This window comes from Lagopus muta, chromosome 2 (genome assembly GCF_023343835.1).
Source record: "Lagopus muta isolate bLagMut1 chromosome 2, bLagMut1 primary, whole genome shotgun sequence".
NCBI lineage: Eukaryota > Metazoa > Chordata > Aves > Galliformes > Phasianidae > Lagopus > Lagopus muta.
Genome location: NC_064434.1, coordinates 93,311,540 through 93,331,439, shown reverse-complemented (window position 1 = coordinate 93,331,439; position 19,900 = coordinate 93,311,540). Strand labels below are relative to the sequence as shown.

Below are 19,900 nucleotides of genomic sequence, written 5' to 3'. Positions count from 1 at the left end.
TGCAGGCTGGGAATCATCCCTTCTTTCTCTAGCTGCCTGTGAGAGGCTGTCTCACATGATCTCCATCACAGGCTATTTCATGCCTCACAGGTGGCTGCTCTTCTAGCCTGCGCTAACATAATCTTATGCTATGTATTTCAGTTACTCTCTGCATAAAAATAGTATACATGTGTAATTCAGGCTGTGATCCAAAAGTCCACCCCCTTCCTGACACGAGGGATTCATCTTGGAGAATACCTCATACTTAATTTCACTCACTTCTCACATTCCCCTCAAGTTCCCCCCTTCGCTTCCCCCCCCTCCCACACACGTGATGTCGAGAGAAGGAAAAACGGGTAGGAAGGAGGGCAAGATTCCTGTGTATCATCTCAGGGAATGACAGAGAGCCAGATCTTCTCCCACACTGACTGGCACGCGGCAGCTCCAGGAGAACACAGTCTGCCAGCTATAGGGCATGGCCAGCCCCTTCGTTCATCTGCCATCTGCAGCACGTACTGGCTGCAGGTGCATGCTGCTCAATCCTGCAGGAATTGAAAAACAGACCATACCCTGCCATTTACTTCTGCCGGCGTCTTTGTCTGACTTCCTCCAGAGCTTGTTGGGACGTGACTTAGCCCCAGGGCCTCAGAGACACCCCCAGGGCCCCTGTGCCACTGTGACCTATGTGATGCAGTGAACACTGGCAGTCGATGGCACCAAGGTCTTTGCTACAGCACTTACTGAGGACACCAGCTCCGTCATCTCCCTTTCATACCAGCTGCTCCTTTTATGAACCTGAAGTAGGGACATGCTCTACCAGACTCACACGAGGAAGACTACACTGGATTACAGAAAATTCTGCTCCAGGACATCACCAAGTAATTGTGTCTATCACAGTGGGTGGAAGCAGTGTGCAACTGATAGTTTGTTCCACAAAACAGACCACAAGCAGGTGGGTTAATCAGGCTTCTCCAGGCTGTACTTGGTCTGAAATTGAATTTTTGGCAGTACAAGTTTAACGTATCCCCTGGGTATGAAAAACTTCACCTGAATCTTCTGTAACATTTATACAAAGAGTAATGAAAACACAGTTCACAATGCAGAACTTGCAGTTCTGGGTTACTACATAAAACCCTGAAAACATCCCAGCTTTTCTGTTAAGAAAAAAAAAAAAGTGAAAAACAAAAGAAAGGAAAAAAAAAGAAAAAAATGACTGTAAACAAATAGAAAGTGTTACTTCTCCTGTCCAAACAGTACTGAAGCAAAGCATAAACAGCATAAGATCTTTCTGACCACCTGTGTATCTGGTAGCTTGCATCAGCACACAAGTTCCGTTGGGGTATTACCGATTTAAGGCACTGGGCAGTAGTGAACATGCACTGGTCTCCAAGCAGTGGAACACTTGGTTTATCCAGTATTGCCCACTTTCTTGCCCATTCCAGTGGCTTCTGACCCTTTATTGCATTTGTGTTTCAGAGACTACAAATCAGTGACAACTACATGCAAAACAGAAGGGGAACTGAACTCAGGGGCTGGAAAACAGAGAACTTCCCTTATCACAAATATACAGGCACAGTAAGTAGGAAAAATACATAGCAAACCTGCAAAGCATTATTTTAACGTGTTACATCTCTGTATTGCGGGAATCAATGGGAATTTTGCCATTTACTTTGCTAGGAACAAGTTCAGATGCTAGATGTGAATACTTCACATCACCATAAATATTAAATATCATTTGTTTTACAAGTGTTGCTCAGTTCACAGAGAAGGCTGAAGAGATCACAAGATCTCTTTTCATCCTATTCCTACAAGCAGATTTGTGTTCCTCCTGTTTCCCTTCATGTGTGGGCTGTATGATACATGACAGGATTTGGTACAGACAGTAGAAAGCTATTCTACTTGGGTGTATTATTGCTGAGTAAAATTTCTATGAGAATGCACAGGATATTAGCAGCTTCATTAAGAGAACAGTTCATTTATGTTGGACTATGTGCTGTGCTTTGCAGTGCAGAGTAGGGGATGCATCTCCAAAGCAAGGTTCTTTAGCCAGTCAGAGAGAATACCATAGAAAAGGATTTGTTTTGTAGTTCATTTGTTTTGCTACCACTGTTTTGCACAGTGGTGATTGGGATGAATGGTGGTATGGACAGCCAGAAAGTACTGCTGACATCAGTGCACCAAATGGAAAATCTAAGACTGTTAAAAATCCAAACTATCTACCTAACAAAATAAAACCATTCAGGGTGAGTCCAGCCACCTGCTGATAGTGCATCCAGCACGGCTACAAAATCCAGATTCATCCCAAGCATGGGCTGGGAGCCTATCTCCTAGCCTTTAGAAGGCAGCTACATTCTGCCATCCTTTACGGACCCTTTCCATGGCAGGGAAGGCACAGCACCCGCCGCCTCCAGCAGTCCTGCAGCAGCAAGAGAATTGCTGGGGCAGATGTCTACACCTCAAGGTAATCCTGGTGTGGGGACAGTTTATGGGGATTGCCCTCCTAGGAAGAGGGAAGGTCAGGATTTTCTAAGTCAAAAGCAGCACTGTGAAGTATAGGATTAGTCAGAAGTGGTAGGAAAAGCATACAAGAAATCTCCTCTACAGTTTTGTGGGGTCTTTTTTCTTCTATGCCTACAACGGAGACACAGCACCTTCAATGCAGTGGGAAGCTACATTCACTTAGCTCTGATTTTGAAAACTTCCCTCTGAAGACAGTGAGGAATTAATTGCTAAATAACAATAGCTCAAAAAATCATGAAAGTACTGGACTGGAGAGTTTGATTTATTGCTCTGTGTTCTGCAGGTGCTTGCACTAAAGGCTGTGACAACAGCACACCTCAGCGTGCAGCATTGCAGCTTTGATACTATTACAGCTTATATCCCAATGCCTTCCTTTCTATAGGAAAATTCAAAGGGACTTTAGTAAGCTAACATTTTCCTCTGGAACACTCCTGTAGGTGAACAGCATACACACAGGAGTAGCAACAGCTTACACGTGCTGCATAGGTTGGGGGTCACACTTTAATCAGAAGGACTTTCAGATTCATTAAGGAATGAAGCCACCTGGAACAAATAAAGCAGGTGCCAGTGGGGTAAGAGCTTTTTTACTGCAGGGTGAGCTCCTGTATCAGTGTACGGGAGCTACAGGAGGGTCAAGGTAGGATGGGATCTTTGATTTTCCCAAAAAGGAGCACTTTATTCGCTACCAGACGGCTCGTTGCCCTACCTGCTGTTTCAGGTGTGTTTCTAAGGCTCGCTCTTACAAGGCTCCGGCTGGCCCCAAGGTGAGGTAAATGCAAGGATTTCTTAATTAGAAGGGGTCAAACAGAAACATAAAAGGAATTACAACCGCAACTTAAGGATGCGTTATCTGCATCTCTCACTCGGGACTTGCCAGCAAGAAAAACAGAATCCGCGTGGTTCCTCGGCACTCCAGCTCCGAGCTCCTGCCTTCGTGACCCTGGGAGCCACACCGCGATCTGCGGACCCCACCTCCTACCTTCCCCCTCCTCAGCCCCCAGGCGCGGCCGTCGGGCGGTGCGCGAAGCGCCGCTCCCGTCGCGAAACTTTCCTCAGGGTCTCGCTCCCTCCCTCGGCGGCGGCGGAGCTCCTTACCCAACCCTGGCACGAAGGTGTTGAGGAAGAGGCAGATGACAGCCACGGGGAACGGCATGTAGGGGATGGCTGCGCGCAGGGGGCCCTTCTTCTCCCGGACCTGCACCACCACCCCGCTGGAGGGGGCAGCGCCCCGGCTGGGCTCCCCGCCCGCCGCGCTCTCGCCGTCTTTGGGCAGGGGATCCATGGCCGGAGCAGAGCTAGAGGTGCCCTGACGGGCTCCCGGCTGCCGCCGAGCTCGCTCCCGTTGCCGCCTGGCCCCGCCCGGGGGCTGGAGCGCCCGTCCCCCGTGCGCGCTTCCGCCGCCGCCAGCTCAAACCCGGGGGTGCGCGCCGCCCGGTCGGAGCGCGGTTCTGCCCTCGGGAACGGGGAGGGCACCGCCGGGGGTCGGGAGCTTCGGAGCGGTGGGAAATAACGCCCCTCGCCTTCTTAGCATTGGGGATTTCGGGTGTGGGGAAAGGAGCGAGTTAAACTCTGCTCGTTTCTTGTTGGGAAAGTGCCGCTGTTGTGGGGAGTGAATGGAGAGCTGCAAGAATTAGTAAAGCAAAATGCGCTGGAGTTACTTGTGGCTCGGGACGATGTGGAAACGGGGCTTTCACAAAGTGAAATGTCCTGTAGGGCTGGTGGTCGTCAGGCTGTGTGCTGCTGAGTGGATGAAATTGCCCAGATGGGGCAATTCTTGTGTCCATCCTTGTCAGGCTGGATGGGGCTCTGAGCAACCTGATGGAGATGTAGGTGTTCCTATTCAGCACAGGAGAGTTGGACCTGGTGGCCTCTGAGGGTTCCTTCCAGCTCAAATGATCCCGTGGTTCTATTAACAGTTTGACTTCAGTGAAATTAGTACACTAAACATGTTAAGTAAAATAGTTGGCACTGGTGCAGAATGCACTTCTTAGGTTATGTGTGTTAGTTTTCTGATAGCTGGATTCTCAATAGTAAAAACATACGCATCCCATCTAAAATGTGTCACTCACTCAGAAAGTAATGCCTTTTTCCAAGGAAACTACAACAGGTACAAAGATCACAATAACACTATTACAATAGAGCACGTTCTCAGCTACGAAACGCTATTTTTCAATGTAGTTACCACCATTAGCTGAATTGTGTGGATGAGCTGGTTGAGCTGCTCTTCATCTGTGGTGTGACAGCTGTGCACGGCTGCCCAAAACATGGCTTGTCTTTCATGTTGCTGCTGCACCACCCACTGCATTACTGTGCTCACATCAGTAAATTTGTATCCATAAGTGTTCAGTGAATGTCAGTGGGGGCCTTTTTTCCTTCATGGAGAAATTCAGTGACACCCTTTTGCTCCATGTACATTTCCATATCAGACACCACTGTGTCAGGCTGTCCCTGTGCTGCTATCAGTCCCACGGCATCAAAATATAACGGGGTACGACTGAGGAGGTTCAGCCTCTGCTACCATACCACCAACATCCACCTCTGATGTTGTGGGCCAACATCATAAAATAGGAGGCATTACTTTCAGAGCAGCCCTTGTATTTCAATGGTGGGATTTGTTTGCTTGTTTGCTGCGTGCCTTTTATCCAAATATTCTCCTGATCTCTTTCTGATTAAATACACAGCTTAGACATGTTTCTGCAGCATGCTGCCAACCTGGCTTGGCCCGAGGTTATTTAGTTTTTAAAGTGACATCATTTATCAATATGCAGATAGTTCTTGACATTCTTTTATATCCCCTATGCATAAAGTCACTTCCTAGAGAAGGGTTTGACGGAAGCAACATGAACTCTGTGTTTCTCTTTGGGTTGGCCAAGCCACAGTCAGGTGACAAATCCTCATGCCATGAATATTGGCTAATTAGAACCTGTGCAAAGCAACATGCACAGCTGGAACATAATCAGTAACTTGCAGTGATGTAATTCACTACAGACTCAAGCAGATGATGAGCAAGTGTTGGTTCTAGAAACTGTGTGGGTGATCCCACTAAAAGCAGGCAAAAGACCATTGTGGACATCTCCCAAATAGTGAGGAGCAGACAGCAAAGAAAAATTGAAACAATATTTTGTCAGAAGTGCTTAAGAGGAGATTGTGCTTTTATGGGGTATTTCCTTGGAATATCAACAAAAAGGAGTTAATTTGTTTATTTCCTGTAAGGTCAGTGAGCAGTGTGGTTAGTTATGCTGCAGGGGGAAGCTGCTGTGAGAAGCACGTGCTGGAGCTTCAGTCAGCATCCCCAGGTACTGTGTGCCTCAGACTTGGAAGAATCCAACGTGTGGCTCATGGGCACCAAATCCCCAATCAGAGGGGACAGCCTCCTGGCTGAGTTCAGGAGTTAGTCATTCATGTTAGATGTTAGCTGACTTTCGAGGAGCTATACTGTGAGATTTTTGTAGTAGAAGGCTTTTATTTCACTGGGTTTCAGTGATGAATAACCAGGATGTATTTCAAATAATATTTTTTTTCTTCTTTCCTTTCCTTTGTGAAAGGAGGAAATCTGCAAAATGAATACCACTGGCATCCCCACAGTAAGCACAGGTCTGTCTCTGAAATAGGCCCTGCTGCTGAGCTTGGATCCTTCCCAAAGCTGCTGTCTTAAGTATCACACCAGCGTGTTGAGAGATACAGTAACACAAATCAATTGAGAAACGTGATTAACAAAGACAACAAGGAGCTAACCAGCACTATTGCTCGCTAAGGGCTCCCTGGGGGCAAGAGGAGATCTATGCTCCAATAACACCAAATTAACTCCCATGTTTCACTGAGTGTTGTGATTGGTGAGTTTAGTTCAAGGAGCCTGCTTTTGTCTGAACATAAAAGGTCAGTAAGCCTGTTCGTGTGCAGGAGAATAGAGTTCTTGGATCTCAGATCTAATTAACAAATCCATTCTATCAGATGAAATTGGAGACAGAGAGCTACTGAGAGAAACACAGCTCTGTGCAGAGGTGTGGCTTGTTCACCTGGTACCATTTGTGGCCCATGTAGACTCTGCTGTGACAGGACCGTTAAGGCCCTGAGACCTTCACTTCTTGCTTACATGGTACATGTGTACATTCTGCACACACAAGGCTGCTGGTGAGGTCACTGGGAGGCACTTTGGGTTCCAATAAGAGCTGCTCCTCTGGTTCCTGCCTTCCTTTCCAGGCTATGTTGGCTCACAGTGGAAGGGGGACCCACAAAAGGATTGAGTCCCACTCCTGGCTTCACACAGGGCTATCCAAAATTCAGACCTTTTGTCTGAGAGGCCAAGCAAAACTGAATCTGAGAAATATCCAGCAATAATAATAATAATAATAATAATATCCAGCAAAGTTGCATGTTTGTTCACTAATGTGCTTTACTTTCTCAAGTCCAATGTCAAGACATGAGGGCTTCTCCCTCATACGCATATCAGCCTTGTCTAGTGCTCCATTTTAGAAATTGCCTTCCAGCACTGTGTTAAATGTCAGTTGTCGTGGAGTTTGAGAAAACAGATGACCTTGACTTAGAGCAGCTGGATCAGGGCTTACACTCTAAAATCTCTAGTCTGTGTCACCACATTCCAGGTTTTCCAATAAAGTGCTTAAGTGAGACACAGATGGAAATCTGGAATCCATTCCGTGAACACTTGCATCCTAGTCTTAAGTTGGGGTCTGCTGCCAGTTCAGCTGCTTGTTGCTGCCTCAGACTAACATGTCTTAGGCTTGTCAGTCTGCACCTGTCTGAAGGACTGATTTGGCAGCACCTTTAGCACAACTTCCAAAGATGCACAGAGGTTCACTCTGCAATTTACCTGTTACTGTTCCATGTTACTGTTACTTTTACCTTACTTGCCTACTAACACCAACTGCTTGTCCAATAGGAGTCCTTCACTCTGAACTGCATCTTATTGGTATTTCTCTGCTGCAGAAGTAATGTTCTTTTTCTTATTCTTTTATTCTGTCATGTAAAAAAAAAAACAAAAAAAACCTGTTGTTAGGAATGTTCTTGAGTGACAAAATTTAGAAGCAGATCTTAATTCACTTCCAAACATCCCCCAGGATATTTAGGGAAGGAAGGTAATTGCATATTGTGCAAAATGAATAGGGCAAGGACCAACGCTTTTTTTTCTGATTTCTGCCATTGAAACAAATACTTCTGGAAAACATCAGGAAAGCTATAGATTTATCCTATTGCACCAGCAGCTATCACTGCCATGAGCAATCATTTTGTGGCACTGGCCACTTACGTTCTCTCCATAACAACTATAAACGTATTTATCCCCATTTTTGCTTATGGAGAGTCTCCTTAACTGCTGCAAGAAAATCATTTTTCTCCCTTGCATAACCTCATTGCCACCTTTTTATGGCCCCTTTCTTCTGTGAAACACTTTACCTTATAATATAGCTCAGTCATCTTCATTATTCACCTAGCATTCCTGTGCACTTCCATCATGTTCTTTGATGCAGCCAGTCTTCTCCACTTCAGCATGAACTATTTGGGACAGGCATTGTATGATGCTCCTGGATATCACATTTGGTAAGCATGGAGGGCATGATGAAGTTTCTATGAACTAACTGTTGTGATGTTTACTGTAATGCTTAGTCTTCTCATCCCACAGCTCAGTAGGTAGGTTATTGTGCTTGGAAATGCCCGTGGTTTGCTGTTCTGTTTGGGCAGTGTTGAGGTTTTTTTTGTTTGTTTTTCCAGACCCAATCCTACTCCTCATAAGTCACCTTTTTCCTCATTCCTGCTGGTCACAGTCCCTTTGCTCAGCCAGTCCCAATATCTCCACTTTTTCATTTTTCTTTTCTGCCTTGCCTTATAGCTTCCAGACCTAGTGTCATCTGAATGCTGTAAGTTCTTGCTGTCCACCACCAACAAAACTTGTTCCTTCTCCATTTGGCTTTAAGACTTCTAGTCCCCTTGCAGAATGATTGCTTGCAGTAGAAGGACACAGAACAGACAGGCCTAATTATTTTTTCCTCTTGTGCCATGTTCTGGTCAGTCTTTAGCAGTTCAGAACTCTCCCAGGTCTGGTCCATAATACTTAACGTGCTACCTTGGCAAAATGTACAGCGCTTCATCCAAAGCAATCAACTTAATCTAACATAGCTGTGTACAGTCCCTACTTATACTCAGAAGCCTAAAATAAACCACAGCAGAACTGCAGGTAGGAGAGAGATACCAGTCTCCATAGAGGAGTACTAATAAGCAGCTACAAATGTCTAAAATTACAGAACAAGGAAATATCCTGTCTGTTTAGTCAAGCATCTCTCAGTTTGGGTGCTAAAATACTAAACAGTCCTGAAAGGTTAGCAGGACTGGATTACTGTGAGGATCACAGAACTGTAGAGTTTGGAAGGGACCTCTAGAGATCATCAGGTCCAACCCCCCTGCAAAGCAGCTCCTTACAGCAGGCAGTACAGGTAGGTGTCCAGGCAGGTTTTGAATATCTCCAGAGAAGGAGTATCCACAGCCTCCCTAGGCAGCCTGATTTTGTGGGTGTAGGTTATCAGAGTTACCACTTAAGCAACACTTGTGTAGAAACATATTCTCTTCTTTGTAAGGTTGAGTTAACCTCTTCAAGGTTGTTATTCTTGGATGTTTTCTAATATGAGTGTGAGATGAGATGGGAGCTTTAATACACAGGCTGTTTCTCTCAAACTATTTCTGAAGGAATGAAATTACAATCTGCAACTTGAGAACAACATCAGAGTCTACCAAGTAAACTAATGCAGAGCTGTCATGCTCTGTCTTAAATGAAATTATTCCTCAAATCAAATTTCTCGCCACTTATGACACTTTCTATTTCTCAATTAAAAACTGGTTCAGACAGGATTAAATGTTTTGTTTTGTAAGACAGTCTTTTTGGAAAGCTGTGAAATAGAAAAATATATGCTGCTTCCCTTTCTTGAGATTCACTTGAACCATGGTGATGATCTTGCTGGCGTATATAAATTTTGAACTTATTGAAAAGCACCCATCTATTTAACATTAAATTTTTAATGAAATCTTTTATCTACCAACATAAGAGCAGTGGAAATGCAAGCTTTTTTTATACTCTTCCACAAGTCATCTGGAGGGACCAGTTTTCAAAATGAGTTAAGTTCAATAAGTGTGACATATTCAGTCTTTGTCTGTATTCTTTAATTTTCCATAGCTTTGTATTGTCAGCTGAACTGAAATCTGTGGCAACTGTGATACTGGTCACATCCGAACAGACAAAAGCAGTAAGAAACTGCTGGTCAGCTCAAGGATTTCCAGCTGGATGGAGAATTTTGTAAGTGAAGTATGAGGAGCTTTATATTCTCTCACACATGGATGCCTGGTCTGTGGTGGAAGCTTTTGTCCGGCTCTTTGTGGAACAGCATGGTATGGATATTCTCACTATGAGTTTAACAGTTCCAACCAGACGTGCCGAGAACGGATGAAGGCTTTTGCTTGAAGTTGCTTTCTTGAGCTAACTGATGGGCTGTGAAATGTAATCATAATGAGGGGTATAGGGTATTTTTTCTGTGATATAACCCAGTGGACTTCAAGCTTTCCAGTAGAGATAAGACTCAGTGAGCTGGCATCCTGCAAGCTACAGGGGAGCCTCTTGTATGTGTGAAAAAAACTATATAAAATGTATGCCCTCTTGTGCCTCTCCATAGAAACTGACTTGATATTTATGTATGCATCAGCAGGCCTTTTGTTATGCTCTGAAGTTTTATCTATGTGCAGTCAAGTAGTTACTGCAATATTAACTTTCTTAGATGCTGCCAAGTCTATATCTCTTATGAGCAAGTAAAGGACTTAATTTTCTGGGACTGTACTTGCCCCTTTTGTAAATACCACATTGACATGCTTCAGAGAGCCATAAATCATAGCGCTGTTGCATGGCTATTAGGAATTAAAATAGGAGAAAAACGATATTTTTAAGCTTGTTCAGCAAAAGAGGAAATTGCAAAGCTTCACTTGGAGTATGATGCACCCAACTAATGCTGGCACAAACTGAGAATGTAAAAGTGAAGATTAGCATAACCAAGAAAGCAATAATGACAGAAGCTGTTTCTCAGACAGTGAGAGCTGATATTGGTAGTACGCAGAAGGAGTGAATGCTGTGTTCTAAAAGGTCTCAGGAAAGAATGTGGGGAGGGATGCCAGGGACTGAAAAAGAGTTTTTGTACTATCAGCCTGAGTCACAGCTCCCTAAGATACACTTTAACTCCTGAGATCTATCCACTTCTTTCTTATCCTTTTTGCTGGAGTTGAAAGATCATTTTAAATTATTTCTTGGAATAGAAAAACGCCTACTTAAGTTCCTTTTAATCTAGAATGTGATCAGTATTGCATTTGCTGATCTCCATTGAGTCAAGTGCAATGTTGACTAGACAGGAAACACTTCCTAAGCCCTGGAAGGGTGTTTACACTGGAGGCTACATAGATTCCCCAGGCTACATAGATTCTAGATATACAACTGTGGTGAGCTCTGGGAAAGAATACAGCATAGTGGAGGCTTGAGGAGGGACAGCATCTCAATTTCCCACTCTTGAATAAAACTGTTTGATTTCTTCTAAACGGATTTTTTAAGATTGTAGATGTTTGTATCTCTTTCCATCCCAAAATGATTTTCTGCTGTAAAGAAACTGGGAAACATGCACTGGGATCTGTGTCACAAATAGCTGGCAAAAATTTAATTCCAGCATACAATTCTCCAGGGCTCTATAGGAATGTTGGCTGGGCCAGCTGGAATGTTTATTGTGCAATCGTAGAGAACTGCCCCAGCACGTCACTGGAGATTGACATTCAATCTCATGATCTCACCCTAAGCATCTCAGTGCTTTATCTGTAAGAAAAATACACATTCTAAGCTCTTCTTCTCTAACATGAAACCCTTACTCTCTTTGTTTGAGAACCTTTGCCCCTGTGTGCTTTCTAGTTGAGCAGACTTCCATATCAGATTTTACTGCTTTTAAAAGAGCATTTCTAACATCCAATTAAACTGGAAAATCCATGCTCAACAGATTTGTTAAGTATGATTCTCCATCTAGTCATTATCATTAGTGAAGTCATAACTTCCTGAGCGGTTCTTGTGTATCCTTAATTAGTGCCTCTGTTCCTCATCCTCCCCCTCACTGTGGAAATCAAGCTGCGGGTCTTCCTGGCTCTTGGATCCCTCACAAACTTCCATATGTACTAACACCTCTCTAGCCCACCAGAGCCTCTTCTGTGGTATCTCTGTCTTTTAATGCTCTTGTCCCAGAGGCGGTGTTAACATCCCTCATACTCAACTACCGATAGAAAGTGAACTGTAACGTTCCCAAAAAGTATGCACTGCCTCACACACAACATTAAAATGGCTGCAACAGTGTGAAGCTTTTCCCACAAGAATCAGGATCTTCCTAAGTTTTATCACATTCTGCATGGCCTTTTTCTGAGACCAGACAGGGCTTAAATCATTCCATTGCCCATGTGAAACTGGCATGGTGAAGCAGGATGGACCCAGTTCCTTCGATTCACATACTGCTATATTTTTGTAGTTAATTGCTTGGTTTTTCTGAGACAGATCCCATCTGGTCCTGATGTTTTGTCAGCCTTGTGACATTCTAAATAACTTTATAACTATTTTTGGTGTGATCTTAACTTCTGACAGTATTTCTGCTTTCTTCCCTAGAAAATGTATGGCTGTGCTTGGCATCTTCTCCACATTCCCTGTTCCTTATAAACACTGAGCAGAAAACTTTTTTTTATCAGCGTCTGCTTCTTCTCTATATGATTTACCCTTCTGAGGAGCTGTTTCCTCAAACCTGCCGAGTTCTCCAGCTACCTCCAGTTCTTCATCAGAGAAAACATTTGTGCAATAGTTCCGTCAGTCTCCGTTTGCTGCTTTGCTTGCCTCCTTCCCATGCATCTCCGATTTATTTGCATCATGTTACAAATGTTTTCTGACCTCAGGTAGCCTGCTCAGAACTTTAATCCTGAATTTTCTTCTATCATGTGAGAGGGGAATACTTGTGTGGTGACAGTCTTTGCAGTAGCTACAGACTAAAGATGCCATGTAATATTACCATAGGTTTAGTCCTTAATCCTCCCAAGACAGATGGATCTAATCCTAAAAGTCCCTGAAATTTCTTTCAAATGTTTTGAGGGTAGAAAACAGGCCTTCATTTATCCAGCTAATCAAAGAGAAGGTCAACAGAAGGTTTGATCTCTTTATGTGTGTATTTATGCAGAGATGTGATCTGACTACATGGAAGACTTTTTGGTCTTGTTTGCCAAGGCATAACAAGATGGCTCATGAAGCTAGCAGGAAAGCTTCCCAACCTGGGTATTTCTGGGTGTATACAAAGGTATCATGACATTACCTGCTCACATACTGAATGCTTGAACTCTGACCACATGTATTCAGCACTGACCACATATTAATGGAGAGCAAGATACCTAGCAAGTTGTAGGCTATGTGCCTGAAAGAGGGAGGCAGCAAACATGCTTCGCAGTCCCAACTGCTTTGATCCTACAGAAGTCTGTCAAGCAACAGGATGATATTTCTAAAATCTCCCCAAAACTGTCATATGTCAGTAGGATTGTTATCATTTGGAGCTTGCTATCCTTTCTGTAGTCATGAGTACTGTCAAAGTGAACTCCCCTGCTTTCTGAAAAAGAATATGTGATCTAAACTCTGAAATAAAATCATAATTGGTCAGGTTTTGAAGGACTTTCTGCAGTAGAACAGAAATGTACCAAATCCAGCACTTTTCCAGTTGTTAGGACCTCTAATAGCACACTTTTGGTTTTGTTTCCCAAGGACGTTATGGATTTTAGTTTTGGTCAGCATAATCTGTGCCAAGATAGTACCTGTTCTGGCACCAGTGGTTTCTCAAAAAAAGACTAGTTTGTGTCTGTTAGCATTGGTAACTGATTAACCACATGCCACTTAGGTAGGACTTTCGTATTTCAGAGCTTTCTCATTAGTGCTGGTCAGTGGGAAGAAACATGCCATAAAAACCATATGGATGTGATGATACCAAGATTGCATCAACTGCAAGAACTGACAGCAACAATGGGAGGAATACAGGGAGCAGGAGGGAAAGTTGTGTGGGCAGGGTCCCTCCTTCTTTTCATTTAGTCTCTTAGCAACAGCAGGCCCAATGGGTACAGCACTGTTTGCTGGGTGTGTGCAGTCCCCTTTGTCAGGCAAAGAAGAGAAGATTAAGCACAGAAAAGAGGGGAAATGAGAGGAGGAAGAGTTGGTGAGGGCACAAGCCATATCATATTGCATCAAGAAAACCATCATTAATGAATAGGTTATTCTAGTGCTAATGTAATGCCATTAGGAAAAAAAGCGCTGTGGGGTTTCAGATGAAAATAAATGTTTGCAGCCTTGGAAATTATTTGTATCCTTCTCATTTTCAACACAGGTAGATATTCTTCACTATTATCTGAGAGCTAGACAGCTCACCTGGTGTCCTTATGTAATCCCCCAAACATTGCTTGACTCACTGGTGCTTTGCAGGATGGTAGTGTAAGCCCTGAGATTTCCCCGTTGCACTATCCTATTGCTATATTGCAATGCAGTGGAAGACCATTCCAGCAGAAACAGAGGCAGATGCTGAGCTGGGGTGTACCAGCCACTCTGATGCCTGGGTCTCAAGTCTTTCCTTTGCATTTAAACCTCTTGCTTATTTGGATTCTAAGGATCGGAAGATCACAGTGTATTTCTTGGGTCAAGTGAGTTTAGTAGCCAATATGGTGCCTACCTATAATCTACATGTTGCACCCAAGTGTGTGTTTCTGTGTGTTAACTACATGTGCTGTAGCAGTGACCTTGGTGATGCCAAGATGGATGAATACAGACTGAATCACACGTTAAGTAATTGTCCATATTATTGCTTTCCTTGAAGACTAAAATATGGCTTAAGTTCGTTGTCTAGCAGGGGCTGTGCTTCTCCTTTATGTAAAATAGCATCTTTGTATATAAAATACATACATCTCAAATGTAGTAGGAAAGGAGAGAAGAAAGAAGAGGGGAGGAAAGGAAGAAAATGAGTTTAAGCAGAATATTTTTAACTCATACCTCCTACTAGAAAAATATCAGTGTGCACTTTTCCCTGGAAATCTGCCATTAGCTTCTTTATACCTGGAGAGGCATTGTGCTAAAGCCATTACAAAGCATTAGAGGTGGTGATGGTGTGAAAGCAGTGTAACTGTAGCTTCTGAAGTGCCTCTTTTTCATAGCTGCCAGGTCAATACTGAATTAAAGTGAATTCAGAATTGAAGTATTATTTCTTCCTTACTTGCATGAGTTTCCTTTTCTTCTAATGCCACGCTAGCACATAAAAAAAGAAGAGAAAGAAAGGTTCTAATTTTTATTTAACACCTTGTCTTGGCAGCTGGTAATTCCATTGGGAATAATGATGTGCAAAGTGTTTTGAAAATCAGAATTAGATCTTGAAGTCAGAGCTGTAGCGTGAGACCAGCTGGTATGACTGGGCCTCGGCTTCTCTGCAAACACAGACTCTGAATTCTCTTCCAGATTTAAACCAGATCTAGTTCTGATCACTTTGACAAAACTCATGCTACAGATTTCCTATTCAGTATGTTGACATTTACTTAGAACTGCAGTTTATCAGCCCTCCTCTCTCATTCAAAAATATGCATGGAAGAGACATTTTTCAGATGTTTGGTATTATAAGAGAAAATTCTTCACCACGTACAGCAAAGGTGACAGGAATTGATCTGTCCAACTGTCTCCCATATCTGATTTATCTCAGCGGAGAGTGCTCCATGGGCACTGCACGTCTGCACCTGCCATTTACTCTAGGTGTAACTGAGGATAAGCTGTAATGGGAAGAGAACTGGTTATTAGCTCCTCTTAGACTGTTCCTTGCAAATGAACCATTGACTCTGTAATGTTTTCCTACATTATGTTGGTTTGCATAATAGCTAAAGGTAATGGCTCCCATAATTTTCCTTACAGTATAAAACACTGCAATATCTGCTCCAATACTAGTTTTAAATTGTCCTGTGCTCACTTGCTCTCATCTTACTGTGCTCTAAATCAGAAAGAGCCAGAAAGCACAGAGCTGAAGTGATTGGCCCATCAAGTAGTAAAAGGAGAAATTAAGAAAAATGAATGTACTGAAAAGGAGAGAAAGAATGTATATATGTGAGCTGCGCTCCAAGAAAGTGGTCAAGTGCTGAAACAAGCTGCCCAGGGAGGTGGTGGAGTCACCAACACTGGGGGTGCTCAAGAAATGTTTAGATGTTGTACTGAGGGACATGGGTTAGTGGGAAATACTGATGATAGGTGGACAGTTGGACTGGATGATCTTTGAGGTCTTTTCCAACCTTAGTGATTCTATGAAACTTCAGAAAAAAAGACTTTGAGGTATCATGTAATGTGTTAGCAGAGATGGTCTGTAGAAAGAAGCTGAGGTGTCAAAAGGACTGGGAAGGCAGTAAAACCCAACTCCATCTGTCCAAATATTCTGAAGGCGTATAGGTAGACTTAATAGGAATATATGGGATCACCTATTAAAACCAGTAACTACTTTCAAAAAACAGGCAGTTTGATCCCCCAGCCGAAAGCTGCTGGGTGTGATGCTGAGAGCCCCACACCAGGTAGCCTTCCTCCAGAAAGTAGGAACATTGCTTCAAATGCTAGCTACAAATTACTCTGCAAGAAGCCTAAGAAGAAAAGATAAGATAGGAAAAAATCAGCAAGTCCCTTAAGATGAGATTCATGTCCAGTAATTTTATATAGATTCGATGCTACTTCTAGCTACATTAGCAAAACATTTGGCATCATATTCCTGATGCTTGTCTTTAAGCCTGAAAAACACTGAGTAGAAGGATTATGGAAGCTCGTGATGACTTTTGGAGCACGACTGTCCCATAATGCTCACTTTGAAATCACTGAGTCTGTATCACAGCAGAGAATCTGACCCACAGACTCATCCCCTTCCTGAGCAACATGTTCTGTCTCTCACATCACCCAGGCAGGAGAAAATCTACAAATAGCGCTGAGCTGACAGTTCTGCTGGTGGTGCCAGAGACAGGACAGAATCCAGCTCTTTCCTTCCTGCTTGCTGTTTCATTAGTAGAGATAAGATTTACAAAACACATAGAACAGATAAACTGAGAAAGAATCCCTTTTATAAACTCAGATTTCTGATTTGCTATTTAAGGTATTCCCAGCAAACTCTGTTTCCAAAGACTGCAAAGGAGATTCTGTCAAAACATCCCATGGTTATTGTACTTCTCAGGCAGCACTGAGAAGGTAAGGACAATGTTTTCTACAGCATTGTCGTGAGTAAAAAGGAATTACAGCAACATAACTGAATTGTACAGCAGGGCAGTTTTAAGAGAGTATGGAAACTTACTAGCAGCTGATAATAGTATCAAGATGGAAAATGACCTTTTGTTCATATTCAGCGTGTATAATGTCCAGTCCAGGAATCCATGCTTGGCCAGAAATACCTAGGCAGTGAGAAGGAGGTTCACTGTAAGGAAATCAAAGATCTAATTACTGCAGATTTCCATATATTGACCCACTTCTGACTCTCAGCAGGGCTGCATCATTGCCAGAGTTTTGGTTCTCGCATTTGAATGCTCTGAAACAATTCAAGGCTTTTGCCCAGTGTCATGCTAAATTAGGTCAGAGATGGAAGCAGAGCTCAGGCTCGTGACCATGTGTGCCTAGAAGATGAATCTAAATATGAACTTTCCATCTAGGGACCATCTCTAGTTTGATCTAGTGTCACAAAGTCAACTTCACTGTGTAACAGTTCAAGGGTACTGGTGTTTAGTTTGGTTTTGTTTTTTTCAACAGTGGACTGAACGCTCCTTACCTTGATGGTACATCCAGCCTGGAAATATCTCAGGAACTAACAGATCTCATGTAACACGGGTCAGGAGTGTGAGCAGCCCTGTGCAGGTTGGGCATTGTCTCCTTGGGCACATCAGTGCACAAGATATACTGTTGTTGCCACACTCCTCAGTTTTATTTGTTGCTGTAGCTTTCTGTTCACTAAAAGGAGATTTAAGTTTTGCCTGTTCTAAATGGCCAACGCAAGCATTTACATTTTGTTCACTTTCAAATCCAGCAACAGCACTGGACCCTTTAAAGTGCAGATACTGAAGCACTGTTTAATCTAAATGCCATTTCTAAGCAAACACCCACAGAGTTATTAGGCGTTTGCTCAACATAGTACATCCAACTTGCATTTGAAGGACCAAGCTGAAACCCATCTGCTTTTTAAACGTTATTTGGCTCAGTCCCCAAAACCGAGAGTAACAATAATAATAAATGTAGTGGTTTGTGATTCTCCTGTAGAAGATAAAATTATTTTTTCTTCATCTCTCTAGCAGTAACTGGAGTGAACCAAAACTGTTCCTAGTTGGACTGCCTCACTAGGATAACACGTTTTCAGAATTGCTTTAGGTTAGTTAGTAGCAATGTAAAAAAGATTATGTTGGTTTACCCTTCTAACAACAGGGAAGCTCTAGTCAAAACTTCATCCCATGTAGATCTGGAAATTGATACAGGTTTGTGTGTGAGATTCTTATGTATATGACAAATTGAAAAGATGGTCAGGTTTTAAAGCAAAGAGCAGCTTCAAGATTTAAACTGTTTTGTGACATTTTCTTATTTACCTAAAATTACCTTGAATGTATTTGCAAAAAATACCATTTTTAGCATGATTAAATGGATTTTTATTTTTTAATGGTCATTGCTATCTTTGATTTTGGAGCAGAAAACAAGTTTTTATCAAAAGTATCTTTACAAAGGCAACAACTACAACAAAGCACCAACAAAACCACTAAAGCTTCAGGTTTTTATTTTTACTTAAAAAGCAATGAACTCTGCTAAGTAATACTGAGGCTAGAGGAGTCTCTGTGTTCAGGTGAAAATAGCAGAGCTGATCTTAAGTAATTTAGTGTCCACCTATTTGTTAATGGAAGCTAAACTTCAGTACCACAAGACAGTACATTTTTCTCGTAGAATGACATGCTGTTATCTTTGAAGCTAATGATGATTTTGCTTTGACTGTAGCGAATCAAGTATTTCAGCTACATTCTTCATATGAAATGACAGCACTGTGACAGGGATGTGCAACTGCTTTTTAGAATCAAAAGAAAAGCCTGTTAATTTGGACAAAATAATGTGCCTTTTCTCTATTCTCTTTCCAGTTTAGGGGAATGTCCAACATTAATTCAAACTCAGCCAACATAAGAATCAGTCCATATCAATGAAGGGTGTCAAAGCTATAAGATGTCAAAAATAAGGGGACACCTTAATTACAACCAGTCCTGCCTAAAGCATCCATATCCACAAACAGCTACAAAGTGGCATTTATTCCTCAAAGCAGGTAAATCCCAGCACACAGCTGCAAAAGTTTATTCTCTGTGCTCACGTGTGGGTTTCTCTGCCAGTTGATCTCAGGCCAAGGCAGCTACAGAACTATTTACTGCAGGAACTGTGGTTCAAGGTGAGCTTCTGGCTGAAAGGACAGAAGTAGTGGTTCTTGAGACAGAGCTAGGCTCCAGCTCCGTGATTCTGACCCTCAGTCACTCCTGTAACTTCCAAGCCTCACTTTTCCTCCATGTCTTCACAGTGAGCTCAGTACAGCCCTGCCGACACAGTCATCTTGGGTTTGGTGATGCACTCTTCAGCAGCCTTTGTGTTCACACATATGCATTTGTTCTTAATTCTTAGTCCTCAGTTTATAATAACATTTTCTGACCTGTACATGAAAGTAATGTACTTCAAGACGGGAGTGCAAAACTTCACTATCCCTTAATGTGGCATCCTGCTACTTACCTTTCATTGCTGTGTGCTATGAAACATCACTCTTCCAAACAGGCTATTCTTTCTGGACTTGAGTAGCTGAGTAGCTGTACCACATCAGGTACCTGCAGTTAGGTATTTTCTTTTAGATGAAAAGTGAGGATACAATTTTTTGACATTGCTAAAAAAAAAAGAAAAAGTAGCTTAAAAATCCATGAAGCTTTTGGAAAAAGAGGCCATAGGGACTAGAACTAACGATCTGCAGCTGGCAGCTTTTGATGATACAGGCCTGTTCTAGGAAAATAACGCTGTACTGTTAACATTCAATAGATTGCAGCCCCAGCTGAAACTGTTAGCGTACAAAAATTGGCCTTTATTTCCTAGTTAATGACAACAGAATCCTGTTGACCTACTCACTAATGTCAAGTTCATCATTCATAAGCCACACTGCTGCCTTTTTGTGCTTCATTATATCATTTCCCTGCTTGGCTTGCTCCTTGAGGTAATTTACTCTTTCTTATTCTTCAAAATCTGTATTCCCATATCACTTTGCTGTCAGGTTAACATAAAAAACACTTCCATTTGGGTGCTATAAAACTTTTAACTCAACAG

At 42.6% G+C, this 19,900-nt stretch overlaps 1 protein-coding gene across 2 annotated transcripts in view; it reads right to left on the bottom strand.

Annotated features, from left to right (window-relative positions):
* The window catches only part of STUM (stum, mechanosensory transduction mediator homolog), a 43,739-nt gene extending 39,874 nt beyond the window's left edge, over window positions 1–3,865 (bottom strand). For both annotated transcript variants that reach the window (XM_048937541.1, XM_048937540.1), the window contains exon 1: window positions 3,595–3,865. In XM_048937541.1, the coding sequence (XP_048793498.1) occupies window positions 3,595–3,781 (187 nt within the window). In that variant the 5' untranslated portion in view covers window positions 3,782–3,865. The remainder of the gene's footprint in view (window positions 1–3,594) is intronic.
* Window positions 3,866–19,900: the final 16,035 nt, after the last annotated feature.